At 35.7% G+C, this 20090-nt stretch overlaps 1 protein-coding gene across 1 annotated transcript; it reads left to right on the forward strand.

The window, feature by feature from the left end:
• The first annotated feature begins 1235 nt into the window (after nucleotides 1-1235).
• Nucleotides 1236-18415, forward strand: LOC136262920 (uncharacterized). The gene is made up of 6 exons (XM_066057340.1): nucleotides 1236-2584; nucleotides 3763-4065; nucleotides 5763-5834; nucleotides 6393-6479; nucleotides 8479-8637; nucleotides 17993-18415. Exons 1-6 carry the CDS (start codon nucleotides 2242-2244, stop codon nucleotides 18349-18351), a joined length of 1323 nt encoding a protein of 440 aa, XP_065913412.1. The 5' UTR covers nucleotides 1236-2241; the 3' UTR covers nucleotides 18352-18415.
• The last annotated feature ends 1675 nt before the right edge of the window (nucleotides 18416-20090 follow it).

The following is a 20090-nucleotide window of genomic DNA, read 5'->3' on the forward strand; positions in this document are numbered from 1 at the left end:
CTTGTTACCATATCAATAGCTATGACTTACTGTTAAACTGACTTACTCACTGATTTGGCTATGTGCAAATGATCATGACTTAAACTATGGATTGGAGTCATGTATACTGTATGTACATATGACTTTCTTATGTGTTCACTTACTTTCACAAGAAGTTTGAGACTGCTTATATACTGTACTTGGCTATGGTTAAAATGCTGCACTTAAACTTCTCGTTTCAAAATAACTAATCATCCAGCTATACATATACCGGCTGTAGTTATATAGCTTGCAACTTCCCTATTAATTTTGCTTCATACAAATCAAGCCATGTACAAAATGAAAGTTCTGGTAGCTACATTACTGCAATCCAACTAATAATATACGGATAGCTCTAAAGCTACCCACCATTCCAATTAAGTTATGTACCACATAATTAATATCAAAAAAATTATTCTCCCTAACATAATTAACTCTAGCTATCCAGTATACAGTTGGGAATCTTTTTCTGGTTGAGCATGCAGTAGCTGTACGATAGCTACTGTAGCTTAGGCTGTGTAGCAAACGCGCAGTGCATATAGACTGTGCCACTGGTAGATCCAGGATGAGGCATTTAGGGAAAATCTCCCTCCCTTTGTGGAAGAGCCATGCATAGTTCTTTTGATTGAATTACGAAGCTTTGTCAGGCCAAAATCAATTTATATAAAGGTAAGTTGTATAGTTTCGGCAGTCACGTACATTAAAAAAAATTAGACAAAAAAACCTAAGAAAGCGAAAAAAAAGTTGTCTCAGCAAAGGCCGGGAATCAATACTCATAAGCAATCTTCGTAACAATTATAATACCAACGGTGCTGCAGCTACTCACCTCCTTTAGTTTCTATCCTTTAGTTTCTACCTTATAAACATCCGACTGAAGTGACTTCTATATATAACAAGAGTGAAGAAGAAACCAAAGCTAAACACTAGCCTACCCTAACGCTAAGGAACTACTTTTCGCGTCCCCTAAAGTTGAATGCTCGGAGCAACCTACTAGACGCGTACCCTAAAGTTGAATGCTCGGGGAACCTACTAGACGCGTGCCCTAAAGTCTAATGCTCGGGGAATATTGGACGCGTATCAACACTAGCTCGCCTAGACACAACTGGTTTGTTTGATAGTCCAGCAAATTATGGACTTGTGCCGGTAAAATATCCGTTCACGTTCGTAACCGGTGCCAGTACTATATCCACTTTGTTATATAAATCAATTGTGAAAATATTCATACTGCTATTTATTGCAAACACCACCTGGAACCAAAATAAAACAGCTATCAAACTGTCACCCAGCATCTTCGTGCGCAGTAAGCACCTCTAAAATATCGCGTTGTATTAATGAGCAAAAATTGCTTGGCAGCACAAGACAGTAAGTTGGTAGCATCAGCTGCTTTTAAGGCTTCACCATCTGCGAAGGCCAAATTGACAAAAATCAACAGTAAGACATGCATTACTGATTTAATTAAAAGAGGTGATTATTTGCTGCTTCAAAAACACAGAAACTGTAACAAGAGAATCTTCATCTAGCTGGCCTGATTGTGCTCCTCCTTTGCTGGCTCCTGGATCAGCCCCTATGTACCATATCGATACAGTACAGTACAGCGTTGAAACCGGGTCGAGTCATCCAGGTCACATTTAGTCCCGGTTATCTGAGTCTGACCCGGTTTACAGATTGCCTGAGTATGACCAGGATTATATCACGTGAGAAAGGAAATCGTTAGTTTTACGACGTGGAAACTTATTAACGCTACTCGCGCAGCTTTTACGTGAGCCACGCCCACTTATCTCGTTACAAACATACGCTCAGCCACGCTCATTTATTAATAAATGCAGTCTGTAGCACGAAATCGTGTCCGTTACTGTCTGCAAGCTTACGTGGAGCCACGCCCACTAATCGATTGTTGTTGTACGAGTTGTATGTAGTCTAGTCTTGCAGCAGGATAAGTACTTTTGTGAGCCACCCCTTTTAATTAATCCGCGTCAGTGAGTCATCCAGATCAGCAGTAGTGATCCGGTTTCAACGTTGATACAGTATATTTGCCACGTGTGAGGCAGAAATGAGATCATTAGCCTATTAAAGAGTAGCTATAGCTACGTAGAATAATAATAAATATTGCATCTATATACATGCAGTCATTCTTGTTTTTGATCTTCTTTACCAGTTAGGCACTGGAGGCAAAGTCTATAGCTACGAGGTGATTAGCTACCACGAGCCAGTCTCAGTCTCAGAATGATACGCGAAATTACTATTCAGTCCTTGACGGCTGTACTTTTAGTGGCGCTACTCATAGCACCTGCATTGACAGAGAGCCTCGTCAGGCATTGTGGTGCCGATATTCAAGTGCGGTTCTCAGCAGATAGTGGAAGCACGCAAGAAATCTCCTGCTGCATGCAAAATCCTTCACAATGTAGATGGGCTAGCCAGCGCCATCCACAGGTCAACGCTAGTTACCGCGAAGAGCAAACGGGATTGATATTAAGCTTGCAACCTGGTATTGACTTGTTTGGACTATATAACTGTTTCAATCAAACAAATGGCACAGAAAAACAAATTAATTTTCTACCAATGGAAGGTGGGTGTTTAATGTGTAGCTTCTACATCTCAGTACATGTATTAGCTAACTTGTGTGTTTGTGTGTGTGTGTGTGTGTTGTGTGTGTGTGTATGTGTGTGTAAGTGTAAGTGCAAGTGTAAGTGTGCATGCACAGCATATGCCTTGTGAAACATAATATTCACTTCTCCACTGAAATGTAATAACTTATTACTGTAAATGAATGCACCTCCAAGGATGATAAATTGCAATGTTTATAGTGACACTAACTTGTTGTAACTTGTATGAAATAATGTCACTAACTGTAGGGAGTCATGTAAATACCAATACTATTGGTCAATGGTCAGATACTTTATAGTACAAAGGGATGGTTCAGTAGATGATTTAAAGTTGGTTGATGATTTAAAGTTTTTAATGGTTGACTTGATGTTAGTTGTACATGTTATTATTATTATTATTATTATTATTATTAATCATTATTGCTATTATTATCTAGTAGCTAAGCCAGGTGAAGGCAAAAAAGATTAAGCACGTATTGAATTGCCCGAAACCAACACAAAGGAAATTCGCCATGCCAGCTGCACAAGACAAGATTGTTTACTTGTGTTTTACATCTAATTGTATTTTAAAGAGCGTGACATATGTTTTATTGTTTTCTTGTATTGTTTAATTACATAAATTTATGTGAATGAATCCACTGGCAGCTGGCATGGAGACTTGAGACGTTACAAACATAAAAACTTACTTGTAATCTTCTTGTTTAAGTGTAAAGTGGCCTCTGGCTCTCCTGCTGTCACTCCACGGACATCGCTAATCTTCTCCTTCGCGCAATCTGCAAATAAGCAAGGGTGTGGTGCTGGGTGCTATATAGAATTACACGTATGGTCAAGTCATTAGCACGAACGGGCGCGACGATTATACGTTTGTGCCTTCATTCACAGGCGAATCTATCCCCGGTTAGTTCATGTCTCTAGACCTCGTAGTTTTCGAGAACATTAATTATTAATTATTTACTAATTATTATTATTATTATTTATTTATGACGTAATTTTAACCGCATTTCGTATTATCTTTATCGTATAATTACATTTTACAGTGACCCGCATACATGTATGGTTTACTGTACGTGTAAAATACAGTAACACATATATGTTATACATTTCATGTGTCACCTTTATATACATGTTTCGTATTTCATAGGTGATAAATGTCCATCATGTCTGTCAGTATCAGCTTGTGCTACAAGCACTGAAATTAAACTATATATTACCATGATATGGTTTAGTGCATCATTGATACATCCATCATGTGAGCTCCACAGAAATGGTGAATTGCTCCAAAGCATTGACCTAGACAACTGTGTTCAGATGCGGCGAGAAGAGTTTGACTCTGACATATATAATTTCACTGTTGTCTGTCCTATTAAATGTGATGGCTGTTACAGAATCCAACATGACATTCCAAGAAGTTCATTTACTAATATGAGTGATTGCTTAACAGATGGTATGTCTGTGTGCAGTGTGTAATTATTTGCATGATAGGTACTGTATACTTACATGTTGTGAAGTATCTATCAATACCTCTACTCTTGTCTCAAATTTAAATGTGACCAGAGTAATCAGTAGTCAGCACCTAATATTACTGTAAATTATGTGAAATATTGCAATACTGTTACAGTAGTTGTATATCTGCTTTAATCGTGACACGGTTAGCTGCAAGTTTCTAATGATGTCAGACATGACAAAGCGGTTGATTTCAAAAATCCAGTTAAAGTCACTATCATCATGTACATGTTCAGGTAAAAATAAGCTTACTGTAATATACATACCTGTAAGTAAGTTTCTCAATTTGTACTTGTGTTAGACACATATATAATTATGGGTGCACAGCCCAGTATAATGTAATCATTTTCCTAAGTTTCTAGCCACATTAATACATGTGTAGGTACCATTGATATAAAAAGATTGGTATGTTCAATGTATCGAATAGGTAATTTTATGGCAACTTTTTCTCTGTAGCAAAGCTTCTCCAAATATATTATTATGCAAACTTCAGCTAGTTATGTCAGCATTATGCTTGATGCTTTTGCCTACCCATTATGCCAAAAATTATGCCGGCATAATAAACTCAAGCCTACACATTTATAGTAACCATGCATGCATAAGAAACATTGGCGAGATCGAGATTGTATGAACTGAAGTAATTTTACACAATGGACAATTTTTGCTCTAACTGAAGTCAAAACTGACTGCATGTTGAGACTGTTGAATCTTTGTCCATTTCTTCTGCTACTTCACACTTGAAAATTCATTATTTGCTGAACAATTATTGGCAATATTGTTATCAATTTGTGACTAGATTTTTAAAAAACGGCCCAAATCGCACATTAGAAGTTTCAAGATACACTGTAAATGGTTTTAAAGAATTCAAGTCAGCATAACTTGCCAAGGATACTGAGCAAGCGCACATATGAAATTTACACAAAGTTGCATCAATCTATTATCTTTTAGACCACTTCCATTACTTGTAGCTACTTGTACAGTTTCCCACCAAATAAGAGAAAATCTGAGCAGTTAGAGCAGTATCCACTACAAAAATAGTTCATGTTTTCATATGTTCCTGGTCATTGGAAAGGTACTGGAACAGTCATATTTCTGCACATTTCCATACCTTTCCAGACTTTGTTTCTGGAAATGCGGCCATTCCAGTTCCTTTCAAATGACAAAGAAATCTGGAAATTTAAACCGTTTTAATAGTGATCTGAGCAGTATCATATCGAGTGCTCTCAGCAGTGTCTGTAATGAGTGAATGATCTCAGCACACCAACATTATCAGGCCATCCACCAGTAAACCACTGATTCTTGCCAAGCCAGGCCCTTCACAAGGCCAGAAACTGCTATTCGAGCTCTCCACACTACCCAGAAAAGACATCTGTTAAAACCAGCCTCGAGTAGTTTGAGTAGTACTGAGGTTCAAAACTAGTAATACGATAGTGTAGCTACTGTATTTACTGGTGGACAGGAGTTAGTTTGATTTTGTCTTGGATTGATTTTGTAAAATCTGGTCACATTCGATAATGTATGCATGAGTTTTCCATTATATATGCATGCTCAGCAATGGCATATTTATCCTTGTATCAGCATGCATATCTCTGACATTCCTTATCCGGTTTCCTTTCTGTGTGCATTATAACATTATAGAAAACTGTATTACACCAAGTTCTACCGGAACAGCTAGTTCAACTGAATTGTTATCATTAGCATCTCAATCAGGTAATGCACAGTTATAAGTACTGAGGGACTCTGTTATTGTATATACATACACATCTTCTAGAACTCATATAAATGTAATGTTAGTACAGTGATGCCAATACTTAAATACAGTACAGGTGTTTACATTTCAACAAACCATATCCCTAGCCAGTTATCTCCAACAGATTTCATTGTATTCTTTAAAAATAAATTATGTTGAGGTGTGGGTAGCTGTATATGCTATGTTACATAATACAGCTCCTTACTAAATTTCTGTGTGATAAGCTGATATTACTGATATTATACTATAACTATTGAGTTCCTGATATAATAGTACTGTGGCGGAATATGATAATACAATCCTCACTAGTGATGCTTTTTACTAGTTCATAAATTGATAAACTGTTTGGAAAACATTCTAAAATTTAAAACATTATGTGTAGCTGAACTTATATATAAGTAAAAGCTTATGTTGAGCAAACAAAATACAAGTTGACAAACAGTCAGATTGGCAACTGAAAGATTTAATACCATGTTGTTTGATTTTATATGATTACATATGCTCTCATATGTGTTTAGAGAGCTATGGCACAATATCTACTGCAGCAGTTGCTTTAACTACAGTCTCATCACTTCCTATCCCATCACTTACACCAAGTTGGTTATGTATGTCCATAAATTCTTGTAGAAATAATGTTATTCTACATAGATACATATTGTGGATACACTACTGATCCAGTATATACAGGATGTTGCACATACATGTACACTTATACTGTATAAACATTCTCGGTAATTTATTTAAGATTTAAAAGTGTTAATTAATTACTTAATTAACACATTTGTCCTTTTGGTATGACACAGAAATTAGGGGCAGTAAATTGTTAGTTTCATTTAGACACAACTACTGCCTTAGATCTAAGTCCATAAGATTTAACCTGAGCTACAGTATGTGATACACTAAAGCACACATAATGACATAATCTTACTGTATAAAGTGTATATAACTTTACTTCAAAGCTGCCATGCAAATATAGGCAGTTTTCAAGCTATTGTATAAGACCATTTTTAAAAAGAAAGTGTAGTCAATCATATGCATAGCTAAGTTTGTGTAATAGTACAGGTAGCTACACATGTAGTAATGGAGATGTGACCTGGGTCACATATTAAAGTGCATTATTGGTCTTAGACTAATACTCCTGAAAACTGATAAATGACAAATTTCCTGTTAGCAACAGAATAGGCACAGCCGATGTCACCATTATTTATAGCCAGTAAATCTTACCGGTTAGTATTCAAGTAGGAAAATTAATAAAAATAACACAACAAATATTATTATGGAAATTCATTTTGTACAATTTTGAAGATATACAATTTTTACACAGCTGTAGCACATAATTTTGTAATGTAATTTGCTCAAATTTATCATTTCATAATGCACAATATGTGGACTATGAATGGTGACTCTAGCTCCTCAGTAAAAATAATATAATACATAAATTTAAAAATGACTGAAGTAGGGATCCAAGTGAGTGAAACACGAGATAAATGATAGAATTACAGCATAGTTAGGTGGAAAATCCCTACATTGGCATGTTATAACAATCATTTTGTTCAATACCAAGGTAAGGATTTTCCCACCGAGCTATGCTGTAATACTATCATTCATTTCTTGTTTCACTACTTTATATCACTTGGATCCTATTTCATTTTAAATATTATTAATGTATACTAGTTTTTATTTTATTTTTTATTATAGCATACAGCTATACACGTGTGACTGTTCTATTAGGGTGACTGCTGCATTAGAGTATCTTGAGTCGGCTTTCACCTACCTGGGTGTGTGCCACTATTTCATATTTTTATTGTGCTAGCATTAGGAATACCAATAATAGTCGGGTGTGTCGTCATGATTGAGTAAATATATATATATATATATATATATATACATATATATATATATTATATTATTGTTAAAAGGTGTGCTCTCTCAGTGCTCAATTGCTATGATTATTCACATTAATAGGCATGGCATTGAACCTATCGTGAAGTTATCAGGTATCTACCTAGCGTAAGCACTTAAATAAATTTGTAACATTAAATATGGTGCTCAAGGAAAATAATTAATTTTATTTAGCATACATATTACGTAACAATAGATTAAAACTTTAAGTTCAAGGAAAGTGTTGATGTAGGGAAAATTATAACCTCGATATGGTCTCATTGGTTAAAGAAGAACGAAGACCAGCCTTATTAAATATAGAAGGAAAGACAGTGCACAGAGAAATGTAAAAGGAACATCCCACTGGTGAGTTTGTTATTGTGGCATAAAATGGTGGCTGTGCGCATGCTTCGTTGGGCCTCCAGCCTTGCAACTGTGGTCAGGCTGGCAGTAGGATAAAAATTTGAGTTTCAGTAATTTGTTTAAAATTCTATATCTGGCTGTCTGTAAGTGTTTGATGTTAGATGGACTAATATTATTCTGTGAGGGTGATTTTCATTGAGTAGAAGATGTTTCTAGGATAATTAGTAAAGGTAGCATTTTAGGCTGTGCATGTCATTTTGGGATCCCTACTTAAACAATACTACTATACTGCTTGATAGTGCTTGTGTGAAGCATTGTTTCATGTCACTTTGTTACATAATTTGCTTCTATTAACTTCAGATGGCTCCACTAGTGATGACATTGAAATAGGAAAAATTGTTGGAGCTGGAGTGGGAGGAGCAATATTTGTCATATTCGTTATAATTGTCATTTCATTCATCTTTATTCAACGTAGCAGAAATGCTTGTTTTACAAGCACCACTAAACAATCAGTAACTGGTATGTAACTATGTACAGTGGTCCCTCCATTATCTAAACTCATTGGGCACTAGGTGTGTTCAGATAATGGAATGAAATCCATACATTGTATACAGAGCTCAGTTAAAATACTCTAATACTGTAGAATGTACAGTCTAGAAAAAATTCTCTAATAAAACGATCACTTCCTTCTGAGAGTTGCTTACACTATTATGTGATCGCATGCTTGTTTTTTTTTTACATGAATGATTGCTAATACTTAACATAGAGTTTATTGAAGCATTAAAGGTAGTGCTGTACACCGGTGTCCAATTAACCGGTTATTAACTGGTGTTGTCTAGGTCAGCCAATAACCGGTGAAGAAACCTTTAAACCGGCTATTGCCCACCCACTTGGTAAACCATAAATTACCCCTGCTGACAAGTGTTAACATCATAACATAACCTCAAAGAATGTGTAAATATGTGATTGTAATAACTGTTATTGCTAGACAGGATGTTGATGGTCACTTTGGTACCACCCTAAACCTTCCAGCAGGCTTGTTGACTCGCATTATGTCTGCCAATATAAAAACAAACCAATTAACCGGTTATTGCCAATTATTGGTAGGCAATTAACCAGTGACAAAAATTTTGTAGGTGTACAGCACTAATTAAAGGTGCACCATAATTTGTAGTTTGTCCCCCTTGTTTATTGCTACAGTATAGGTAATTGAATAATTACATTTCATCATTTCATTTCGTGGCAGTTTTTGTTATGCTATTGTCACAAAGGAAAAATTAATGCAAATTTTGCTATGTGGTGCTGAAAATCACTGGGGATGAGCCTACATATTTTACTTGTTTCTCACCTACTGTAGTTTACTTTCCAGCAATTCTTTTATTTATCACCTCAATGTTTTGCTCAACTTTTACCTAATTTGATCAAATCTAAAAAATAATGGGTGGCTGTTATTGAGATATTGTCACAATGTAGTTAGTGACTGCTCTATTAAAGTACCAAATACAAACTGTTCTTACTGCACTGCTGATTTTTTCTATCTCATAATGTAGAATGTGAAAATTTGTGTTCTAACTGTTCTTCATTATCAACTTTATTTTACCTATGCCTGTTATGCCCTTTGGCCTATGTACTATGCCCCAAATTTTACTGGTAAAGTTGAAATATTGCATGGTGACAATGTAATGCACTAGAGAAATGAGAGTTACTGGAAAAACCCTGGAAAAAGCCCTGGAATTAGAGTTTGTTTTCTTAGCCCTTCTAATATTTGGCCCATTTCAATTTAGCAAAATATATTGGCTTATAGGCTCCTAGGTTCATGGTAAACTACTACACACTTCAGACTACTAACACCCACTAGCAAGGCAGAAATACCAAAAAAACAGCACTTTGGGAAGTTGGTATTTCTAGACTTATGTGCATTGAAGTATGTGGACTTATTAACACAAATGCTTGACCCACTAAAGCACGGCACAACCAGATTAAATTCCACACCAACTTGCAGATGCTCTACTTGTGAAAATGAGGTTTTCCTTGTGTGTGACTTGAAATTGTCACAATAATTGAGTTGTGCGTAACCATTAATATGAAATATATGGGGGTTATTCCCAATCACTGGACTTTGGTGTATAAAAGCGAGCACTTCACAGTGGAATTATGATAAAGTGTCAGCTGAACTCTCTACTGGGTGATTTGTTTGCAGCTGAACTCTCTACAGAGATACTTGTAATGTAGCTGAACTTTTTACTGGGAGACTTTTAATGTGCAATAAATAAAGTCTCTACAAGTGACTTGTAATGTACAGTAGCTGAACTCTTTATAGGATAATTTTTAATGTTCCTGAGCTATCTACTGGGTGACTTTATATAGCTGAACTGTGTACTGGAGACTTGTACATAGCTACATAGCTGAACTCTCTACATGGAAACTTGTTACACATTAACTGGATTTTCTACTGAGTGACTTGTAATGTGGTTGAACTCTCTACAAGGAGACTTGAACTCTGAATGTAATTTTAAAATGAAGTGGGGTTCCTGGGATAAAAAGAAGAGCATTAATGATGATGGTAGATGTTATGACATAGATATGTGTGAAAAGTCCTACTTTCAATTGGCAAGTTACCATCATCTATTCAATGTCAAAGTAAGAATTTTCCTGCTCAGCTAGGTCATCATTATTTTGTTTCACTACTTTTTATTCCTGGAACCTACAGTACTTCATTTTAGATTAATAATAATTGTTTTAATTACACTAGTTTTTTAACATTTTTGTTATGCACATTGGCATAATATAGCTATAATATCACATTTGGCATTGACTGCTATATTAGAGTATCTCAACCTTGCTGCTTATGTCAAGCAAGCTGCTGTATGCAAGATTGAGGGCATGGTTGCCATACATTTTAATGGGAAATTTCAAATTCGTCTCATGCAATCTTTCTATATATTCATGTAGCTACAGGTGTCTACACCCTCTTACAGTAGCATAAGTGCTTCAAAAAACTTAATGGCACCTAAATACACCCCTATACGGAAAACGTTAATATGGAAAATTAATGCCTTGGTACGGTTTCCTTGCATTAAGAAGATGACAATGTAATTGAGGCCTAATATGATTGGATCTGGGAAAGCTGGTCATATCATCCATGACAGCAGGTTTGATTTTTCATCAAGAACACAAAGCTACATGAATAAACTATCAAATTTCATAATCAAATCAGCTAAACTTGACTCTTTACTTGAGTGGTCTGCTTTTGCCAGCTATTTTTCCCAAGCCCAGTGGCAATCCGTACATGTATTGTGGGGCATTAATGGAGCTCTGGTGCCTGAGGTGGCTATATATGGCTGTACAGCTTTGTGGTGTTAATAAAAGATCTGTGCTGCAAATTTCCTTTCTTGTAAGCCACATTTGAGATCTGAATGGCCCATAACTTGGCCTAATTCATCCCTATGCCTTCCTCTTCATTTTTTAGCAGTCTAGTACTGTAAATAAAAGTATACAAATTTAATACATGCATTAGCATTAATATTATATAAATCATGTAGTAAAACTCATTTGACTACTTTAGTAATATTATATAATCATATATACACTGTACTATTGTCTTTAAGCATTATGTACACACTGTACCCTCAGCAAGTATATTTTAGGCTACTGTCAATAATTATTATGTGCACATAAATCTAAAAATCATTACATACATTACTTAATTACATCAGAACCAGAAACCTTCTACATAATTATGTACATGTTTGCTTATTTCATGTAAATGACTGTTCTCATCAATGCAAGTATGATTAATAAAATTTTAGTGAAGTAGGGATTAAATGTCCTTCAGGTGTAGGTGACCTCCTTGTTTCACTACATTTTATTTCTTTAATCCTATCAAACTTAAATTTCTTAATCTTTACTTATACTTGCTTGTTTGCTTATTTTGCAACATTATTATGACTGGTGAATGCATGCAAACCATATTATTATTTTCATTTGAGCATGTGCCCCAACAACCAACAATCAAAGTGGCCATTATACTTCATTTTTAGTTATGTTAAGCCCATTACAAAACATTACAAATGAAGAACACTATGAGAATGACCTCCAAAACCAATCCAGTCACAACAAAAATGTTACAAGTGTATAAGGAAGCCATCACTTTGCACTTCCACGAATTAACACCTTGCTCTGTCAGTAAATATGCAGATATAAATTGGACACAAAGGAGGACACAGGTAAGTCTGAGGCATACATTGTACATACTGAGTTATGTCGCAAGGCACCTGTCAGGATGAAGTGACATTGAACAGTGAAACATGTTTCTTTAGCCGTTATTGAGTTATGCTTGCCTGAAGGCATCGATCAGTCAGTCAGTCAGTCAGGCAATCAGGTATGTAGTAGAAAATTCTGCTAAATATCTTTTTAGCAACCTATTCAAAGCGTTTCAGGTAATACCAAAGGTACTTTTGGGCTTGGTTACACCTAACCAATACTGCCAAGGCACCATGAAGGCATTGTAAAACTAGTTTAGGTTGATAATTTTGGCAAGAAAATCCCCGAACCCACATGATCCTTGATATGATAGTACTGTACGATTATTTTCAATCTTTTATCCTTAGAATTCGCATGACTCAGCAAAACTCATGTAGTTTTTGCCGATATTCAATTCACTGACACTCAGAAAGTAATTAGTAATCCATGCACTACCCATTCTAAGCTCACTACCAAATGATATGCTTTCTGGCATTTAATTTGTGCAAGTCCTTTGGAAATTTGGGGTATTACAGTTATCTGTAGCCTTGAAATTGTCCTGTGCTGGATTGATGAAGTGGAAATGGCTGAACTGCCTTTGTGTTCACAAACAAGTGAACTTCCCTTGGTATGGCTGGCTGGCTGGCATCTGTAAGGCTGAGTTTAGTTTGTGCCTTGCATTGTCTTCCTTTACAAATGTATAGTAAGTGTACTCTTAACAGTGCTGTAGCAAGTGGTCCAGCTGGTTTGGTTTTGGCCAGACTACTTTTCAGCTACTTGGAATTTTGTTAAAGGTTGAGATACTCTAATAGAGCAATCGGTGCAATACTCTCATAGAACAGCACATACAAGCAGTGGTAAATACTGGTGTGTAACTAGTAACGAGTATGGGAGCAATCCTTCAAACTATACTGCAATCACCATGATACTTGGTAAGCAGTGTAAATAATATCTAAACTAAAACAGCCAAGCTGTAAAAAAAGAGTGCAGCCCCCAAAAAGGCGAGGGTGAAAAAAAGTTGTGAAATCAAAAATGGCAGCCAAAAAATAGCTGGTAGGTTAATGGCAAAAATTTTTAATAACAACAATTCAGGTGAATTTGCAATGCCTCCTCCAAGTTTCACTAGGATTCAGCACAAAATTCACCTGAATTTTCATTATTAAAATTTTTGCTATTTACCTACCATCACAGCCATTTCTTGGCCACCAACTTGGATTTCACATTTTTTTCACCATGGATTTTTGGGGGCCACACTCTTTTTATTAAAGCTTGGTTGTTTTGGATTAGATATTGCTTCCATTTGTAATTAAGCCACAAAGAACAGGCCATAGACTGGCTTTAGTGTTTCCTTTTAATTTGCTTTTTTTCTTTACTATAGGAATTGTTGAACAAGAGAAGCATTTATAATAATGTGAATATAGCTTATGATTTATAATTGAATAAATGAACGATCATCACATAAGTAAGCAGGTGACTAGTTACATAAGTGAAGTCTAGCTGAAATTTCATTGTTTGTAGTTGAACTCTGTACATGGTGACTTGGTCAAACTGATTTCTCTACAGGAGGATTTTGCTTCCAGCTGATCTCTCTACTGAGTGACTTGTTTCCAGGTGATCTCTCTACAAGGAAACTTTTTACTATAGCCGATCTCCCTACAGGGTGATTTGAAATGCAGTTGAATTCTCTACAGAGTGACTTGATCAAGTGATCTTCCTACAGGGTACTTTGTTTCCAGCTGATCTCTAGTCTGTACAGTGTTATTTGTTTCCAACTGATCTTTCTACAGGGTGACTTGTTTCTAGCTGAACTCTCTACAGGGTGACTTGAAATGTAGTTGAACTCTCTTGATCAAGCTGATCTCTCTACAGGGTGATTTGTGACGAGCTGAACTCTCTACAGGCTGAATTATCTCAAGCTGAACTCTCTACTGGGTGACTTGAAATGTAGTTGAACACTCTTGATCAAGCTGATATCTCTACAGGGTGACTTGTTTCTAGCTGATCTGTCTACAGGGTGATTTTTTTGTAGCTGATCTCTATACTGGGTTACTTGTTTCTGGTTGATCATTGCTTCAGGGTGACTCTTCTATTAGGATGACTGCTTTATTAGAGCACTATAGGGCAAATTATTTTCGAGGAGAAAAAATTTAGAGGATTTCATGGATAGTTTGTAAACTATGAAAAGAAGTATTCTCAAAATTCTGTTCTGTTGAAACCTCATTTGAAACTGCCATGGCAAAATTTTTGTTGCGTAGGTGGTGGTGAAATGGCTCTGTGGAAATGCTTCAAGTGAAAGTCAAAACTCCTTTTCCATCACCTACGGTAGGTAGCTACTGCTCACATGTAATGTCAAGTAATGTAGTTGAACTCTCTACATGGTGACTTGATCAAGCTGATTTCTCTACTGGGTGACTTGTTTCCAGCTGATTTGGGGACTTGATTTTGTAGTGGTTGCTACACTAAGTATATTCTTTAAGATGGACTAGTTGGTTGTTAGTAAAGGATAATGAAGGCACAAAATAATTGTTTGGGTGATCGTGGATGCGTATTTCTACCCACCACGCGTATCAGCCTTTGAACACACCACAGAACGGAAAGACTACTGCTACACTGAAATAAGTAAATAACTTACAGTCCTAAGTACTTAACTTAATAATTATAATAACTTACTTACTGTCCCAATAGCGAACTTTAATTGGCTTAACTTAGTACAAAAATGATAACAATATAAACTCAATCCCACAATCATAAGTTTTCTAACATAGCATGTTAAAGCATGGTAACGTTTTAATGATGTTTTAACGTATGGACAACGTTTTGATGGCTATTAGCCCACGCTTTTAAAACCACGATCGATTTTCAGATACTACTGTGTAAAACAAACGGGATGAGTTCTCGTTAGTTCTTTCACCTATTAGGTGAGTGCGCCCAAAGTAGGCTTGAGCCTATTATGCTCAAAATATTACCTATTATTATTTCCAGAATTTCCCAAAATTTTCACCTATTATTCTTTTTTATTCTTGTGTCTAGCCTATTATTCCAAAATAATTCTCATTTAGTTTCTGTAGCTAGTCATGATCTGACTGCTCTATTAGAGTATTTGAGTGTTCTATTAGATTATATCGATCTTTTAAAGGATTTCAGTTCCTTTTCAGCCAGCACTCGTATAATTACGTCAGCTATATATTACCCTTAACAGCTTAACTCTTTCTTCTAGCTAATCAAGAATAGACATGCCCTTTAATTCCACCAATTATTCCCGTGGACATCCAATAATTCTAAAATTATACCTTTAATCATCCTATTATTCCAGAATTATTCTCACGAAATTGGTGACCTATTATTCTCAAAATTATGCCAGCATAATAGGCACAAGCCTAGCCCCAAGTGATATATATCACTTATACCACTGCTGCTTGGGATTTTGCTGACATATACACCTGCAGCCCTTGGGCCTGCGGCCCTCGGGCTTTGGGTGTATATATCAGCAAAATCCCTCGCAGCCATGGTATAACTATTAAATAAAGGCAGTGGGCACTCATTCATCTAGTTACTCAATTAAATATACTCAAGTTCTGGCAATTTGGTATTACTGGAGATCTCTGGCTCTGGTTCAGTAATTATCTTACCAACAGAAGCCAGTATGTGTGTGTCAATGGTTCATATTCAACCATTTTATCAGGCATACTACAAGGAAGCATATAGGTCCTTTGCTACATATTTCTGGTGTACATAAATGATCTATATTATAGTCTGCTGTTCTAATGCTTTTTCATTTGCAGATGATACGTACATAATGCTGTAAACTTATCCTACATCTACTGGATTCTCTCCAATTTCAATAGGATCTTGACTCTTTATCAGATTAGTCAAGGCACTGGAACTCTTTTTTAACTCTAGCAAATTCATTCATCTATCTTTTGAATTAAAATTTCCTACTTCCCACAGTACTTTATTAGTGGTAACCCAATCACTACAAACAATACTCACCAAGACCTTAGAATTATCTTTTCTACAGACATCTCTTTGAGAGATCACTCTAGTCACATTTCTGCTAAAGCTTACAAAACCCTTGGTTTACATAGGTGTGCATTTTGTCATACTGCAAACATCCAGGCCAAAATGTCACTCTACTTAGCTTTAGTAAGGTCACAACTTATTTACTGTTCCCCACTATGACACCCCTACCAGATTAACGATATTACTGTACTTGAAAGAACACAATGCAAGGCAACTAAATGCATTCTCAACAATTTTATGTCCAACTATAAAACACGATTTATAAATCTCAATTTGTTACCACTAGTGTAGTTGCTTGATCTGATAACATTCTCTTGTTTGTAAAATCAATCAGAAACCATTCGAAAAGTTTTAACATCAGAAACTATGTCAGCTTTCTACTAGATCATCTGCCAACAGCAAACTAAACATATATTCTCATCTAACAAGCTTAAGTAAAGCAGTTTTAATTTTAACAAGAATATACAATGCCTTACCTGCTCTAGATCTGAATCAATTTTTTATCACTAACAAGACATACCTAAAACAGTTTCTTTGGAATCTTTTTCCAACCAATTTTACTCCAGACGATCCACACACCCTCCATTTTGTTTGTCCCAGTTTCATCTGTTCAAAGTATCCTTGTACACCCAACTTCAGTTAACTCTTAACTAATATCACTCAAACAACACTTGTTTTATTATGTAATCTTATAAGCTAGTGTAGTACATTTAATGTAGTAGTAGTAGTAGTAAGTAAGTAATCATTTGTATAATAGGTGCTCGTACAAGTTACCAGTTACCTTTAGTGCAACTCCTATCTGTTCCAACACACAACTTGTAATTGTACACAATAATGTTTGTTGCACTATAAAGTCTATTGATAAAATCCTAATAGCAGCCCACTCATTTTCCATCTCTTCCTACCATCTCTATACCTGGGTAGCACCATTTTGTACATCTGAACAATCATAACACATAAATTGGTGAAATTTTGTGTTAGCTATCCCAGGGGCATACCAAGGGGGGTTTCCAGGGGTTTCAGGAAACCCCTTTGGATTTTGCACAGTACTTCAAACATTAAGAAATTGAAACTTCAGGTTTGAAATCTGTCATGAAACAGGACACATTTCTTTTATGTTAGTTAAATAATATTTTCTAACATGATAGCAACATTTACAGCATTGTTCTGAATTATGATTTTAGTGAAAAAATTGAGATACTCTAATAGAGCAGTCAGGTACTATAAACTATTCTAATATAACAGTCACTTAGCTTAAGTGGAAACCCCTTTTCAAAATTCCTGTGTATGCCCCTGTATCCCCAGTTAATCACTAAATTGACAAAGTTGAGCTTTTAGACATATAATAGTGACAAAATCAAGCCCACACTCTTAGCATTATTACTAATAAAATACATTGTCTGAAAATATCAGTTGGTTAGATAGTTAATCAGTCAGTCAATCAGTCAATCCGTAAAAATTTCCTCTAAATAGAACATTAAAAAAATAAAATGTGGAGTAACTGAAAGTATTGTCAGGCTGGTTTCTAGTCAACAACATTGTGGGAAAGTGCAAACCTCAATGACCCCTACATAATGCACAGGTATGATGATCATATTTATTTTTATTACAGAAGACAAAGCACCAATTTCAGTACATTTTATACCCGATGAAACTAACAAGACTCTGTTGGATGTTATCCATAGCCTTTGTCCGAACATGAAAACATTAATAAACATGGATAAATTATATCCATATTTGATTCCATTTAAATTACTAACTATAATTGAATCTGAACAACTGGGACCACAGTCTACAAATAAAACTAAAACTGAGAAGAATCTTTATTTTTTATCACTCTTGGAGAGCAAAGGACCACAAGGACAAGAAATGTTCATTCAAGCATTGTACAGAACTAAAGAACTTGTTAGTCACCATCAGTTGATAGAACTGCTAGGAAATAAAGGAGTAACATTTGAAAGCTGTTTATAGCTGTATTTAGTCTTAGGAATCATCATATATTTGTATATTGAAATCAGATAATTTCTACTGAGAAGGATGGAGAAATGGGAAAGGTGACCTGAGGAGTCAACTGCCCCTTCACTTCGAAGAGTGGAGGGGCAATATCCCCTCATTTATCTAATGCCCAGAAATTAAAGTACAGCAATTGTACCTCTTTTTACATACTAGGCAAACTTTGTCTTATTTTAGTAGAATTTGTACTAAAGGTTATGTAAGAATGGAATGCTATTTAGTATGTAAATCTGTATTGGGAGTGCATGAGATTAAGATACTCTTTGTAATAGAGTAGTCTCTAATAGTACAGTTAGTGTTAACATAAAAAGTTGGAACTTCTACACATTTTATCCTGTATTAACACAGATATATCTACATGAATACCTCATCAAGCTTAAGTACATGAGTCTATCTCAAGTGCCTTCATTTATTGATGAATCTCTTTGCACAGTATCTTAGCAATAATATTCAAGTATCATTATACACATGTACCACTGCCAACGCACGTCAGTATTAGTGTTTCCTAGCTGACATCCACCCCACATGACTTCCCCCCACTCCGGAGTACTGTTCCCTCCGCCCCTGGATTGTACTACAGTAAGAATCGGACATATTGTATGCATCAGACTGCCTTGCTGAGGGAGGCGTATAGCTTACTCAAGCCACCATAAATCTGCAAAATTTACACATTCTTTGAAAATTGTATTTGCATATGTACAGTTGTACCATGAATTCTTATAACTACTGTAGTAACAGTATATTTATATTTGAAAGACGTTTAATAATGGTGATAAGCAATTAAGCAAAGGTTTTATTATTTAGTTAGTTATGAACTATATAGTACCCCTCACGTATATGAAATAACACCAATGGTCGGGACCAATTTTACACGCTAATTCTAGTGATGCACCAACAAGAGATTTTGCCAATTATCCAATTAACTGATATTAAAATTCACATAATGGCCAATAGCAATAACTTATTTGATGTTTATATTTACCAAAATTCCACATGTGCAGTATAGTTGTAAAGTACCATTTTTAAATTTTTGTCTTATTGTTATGAAAACCATAACATCAGGGTAGTAATATTAATTGGCTAAATAACCTGCTAATTACCAATGCTGATAATGCTAAAATTAACCAATAAACCGATATTTACTGATTAATTGTACCTCACTAGTTATGCTTGAATGTACATGCATATTACAAAACCTGTAGCGCTAATCTCTTAATTACAGGGATACCAGGGGTAATATCATCCTTGTGGGAAACGATCACTAAAGATGACATGTACTTAGGATGGAAGGAATACAACACTGTCCATATTTATATCCCATATAGGAGGTTTTAATGCTTCTTTGTGTTTAGCATTACTTCTTCCATCTACCATTGAATTTGCTGGCTTTTTACTAATAAAAGTATGGTCACATTTTGTGTTTTGCAGAGTAGATTCTTCTACACTTGATTTTGTCGAAGAAGTTTGAATATACGGCAATTTTTTGTATTTAGCTGGTCGTGTTACCATCTGTCCTTCACCGTCTCAAGATACCATGCCAATACCATGCCAGTATGGTCATCCCTACCCAGCTGCAGTGAACCAGCACATGCATTACTCAGATGAGATGAGTCAGCATGGAGTGTGTGTGTGTGTGTGTGTGTGTGTGTGTGTGTGTATGTGTGTGTGTCTTTTTGTGTCTTTGTGTGTGAGTATTC

The sequence above is a fragment of the Dysidea avara genome, chromosome 1, assembly GCF_963678975.1.
Source record: "Dysidea avara chromosome 1, odDysAvar1.4, whole genome shotgun sequence".
Taxonomy (NCBI): domain Eukaryota; kingdom Metazoa; phylum Porifera; class Demospongiae; order Dictyoceratida; family Dysideidae; genus Dysidea; species Dysidea avara.

Coding starts and splice junctions, on each gene's coding strand:
- LOC136262920 (XM_066057340.1), top strand. CDS start 2,242: ATGATACGCGAAATTACTATTCAGTCCTTGACGGCTGTACTTTTAGTG. Junction 5,835..6,392: donor ATCATTAGCATCTCAATCAG/GTAATGCACAGT, acceptor ATATGTGTTTAG/AGAGCTATGGCACAATATCT. Junction 8,638..17,992: donor CACTAAACAATCAGTAACTG/GTATGTAACTAT, acceptor TTTTTATTACAG/AAGACAAAGCACCAATTTCA.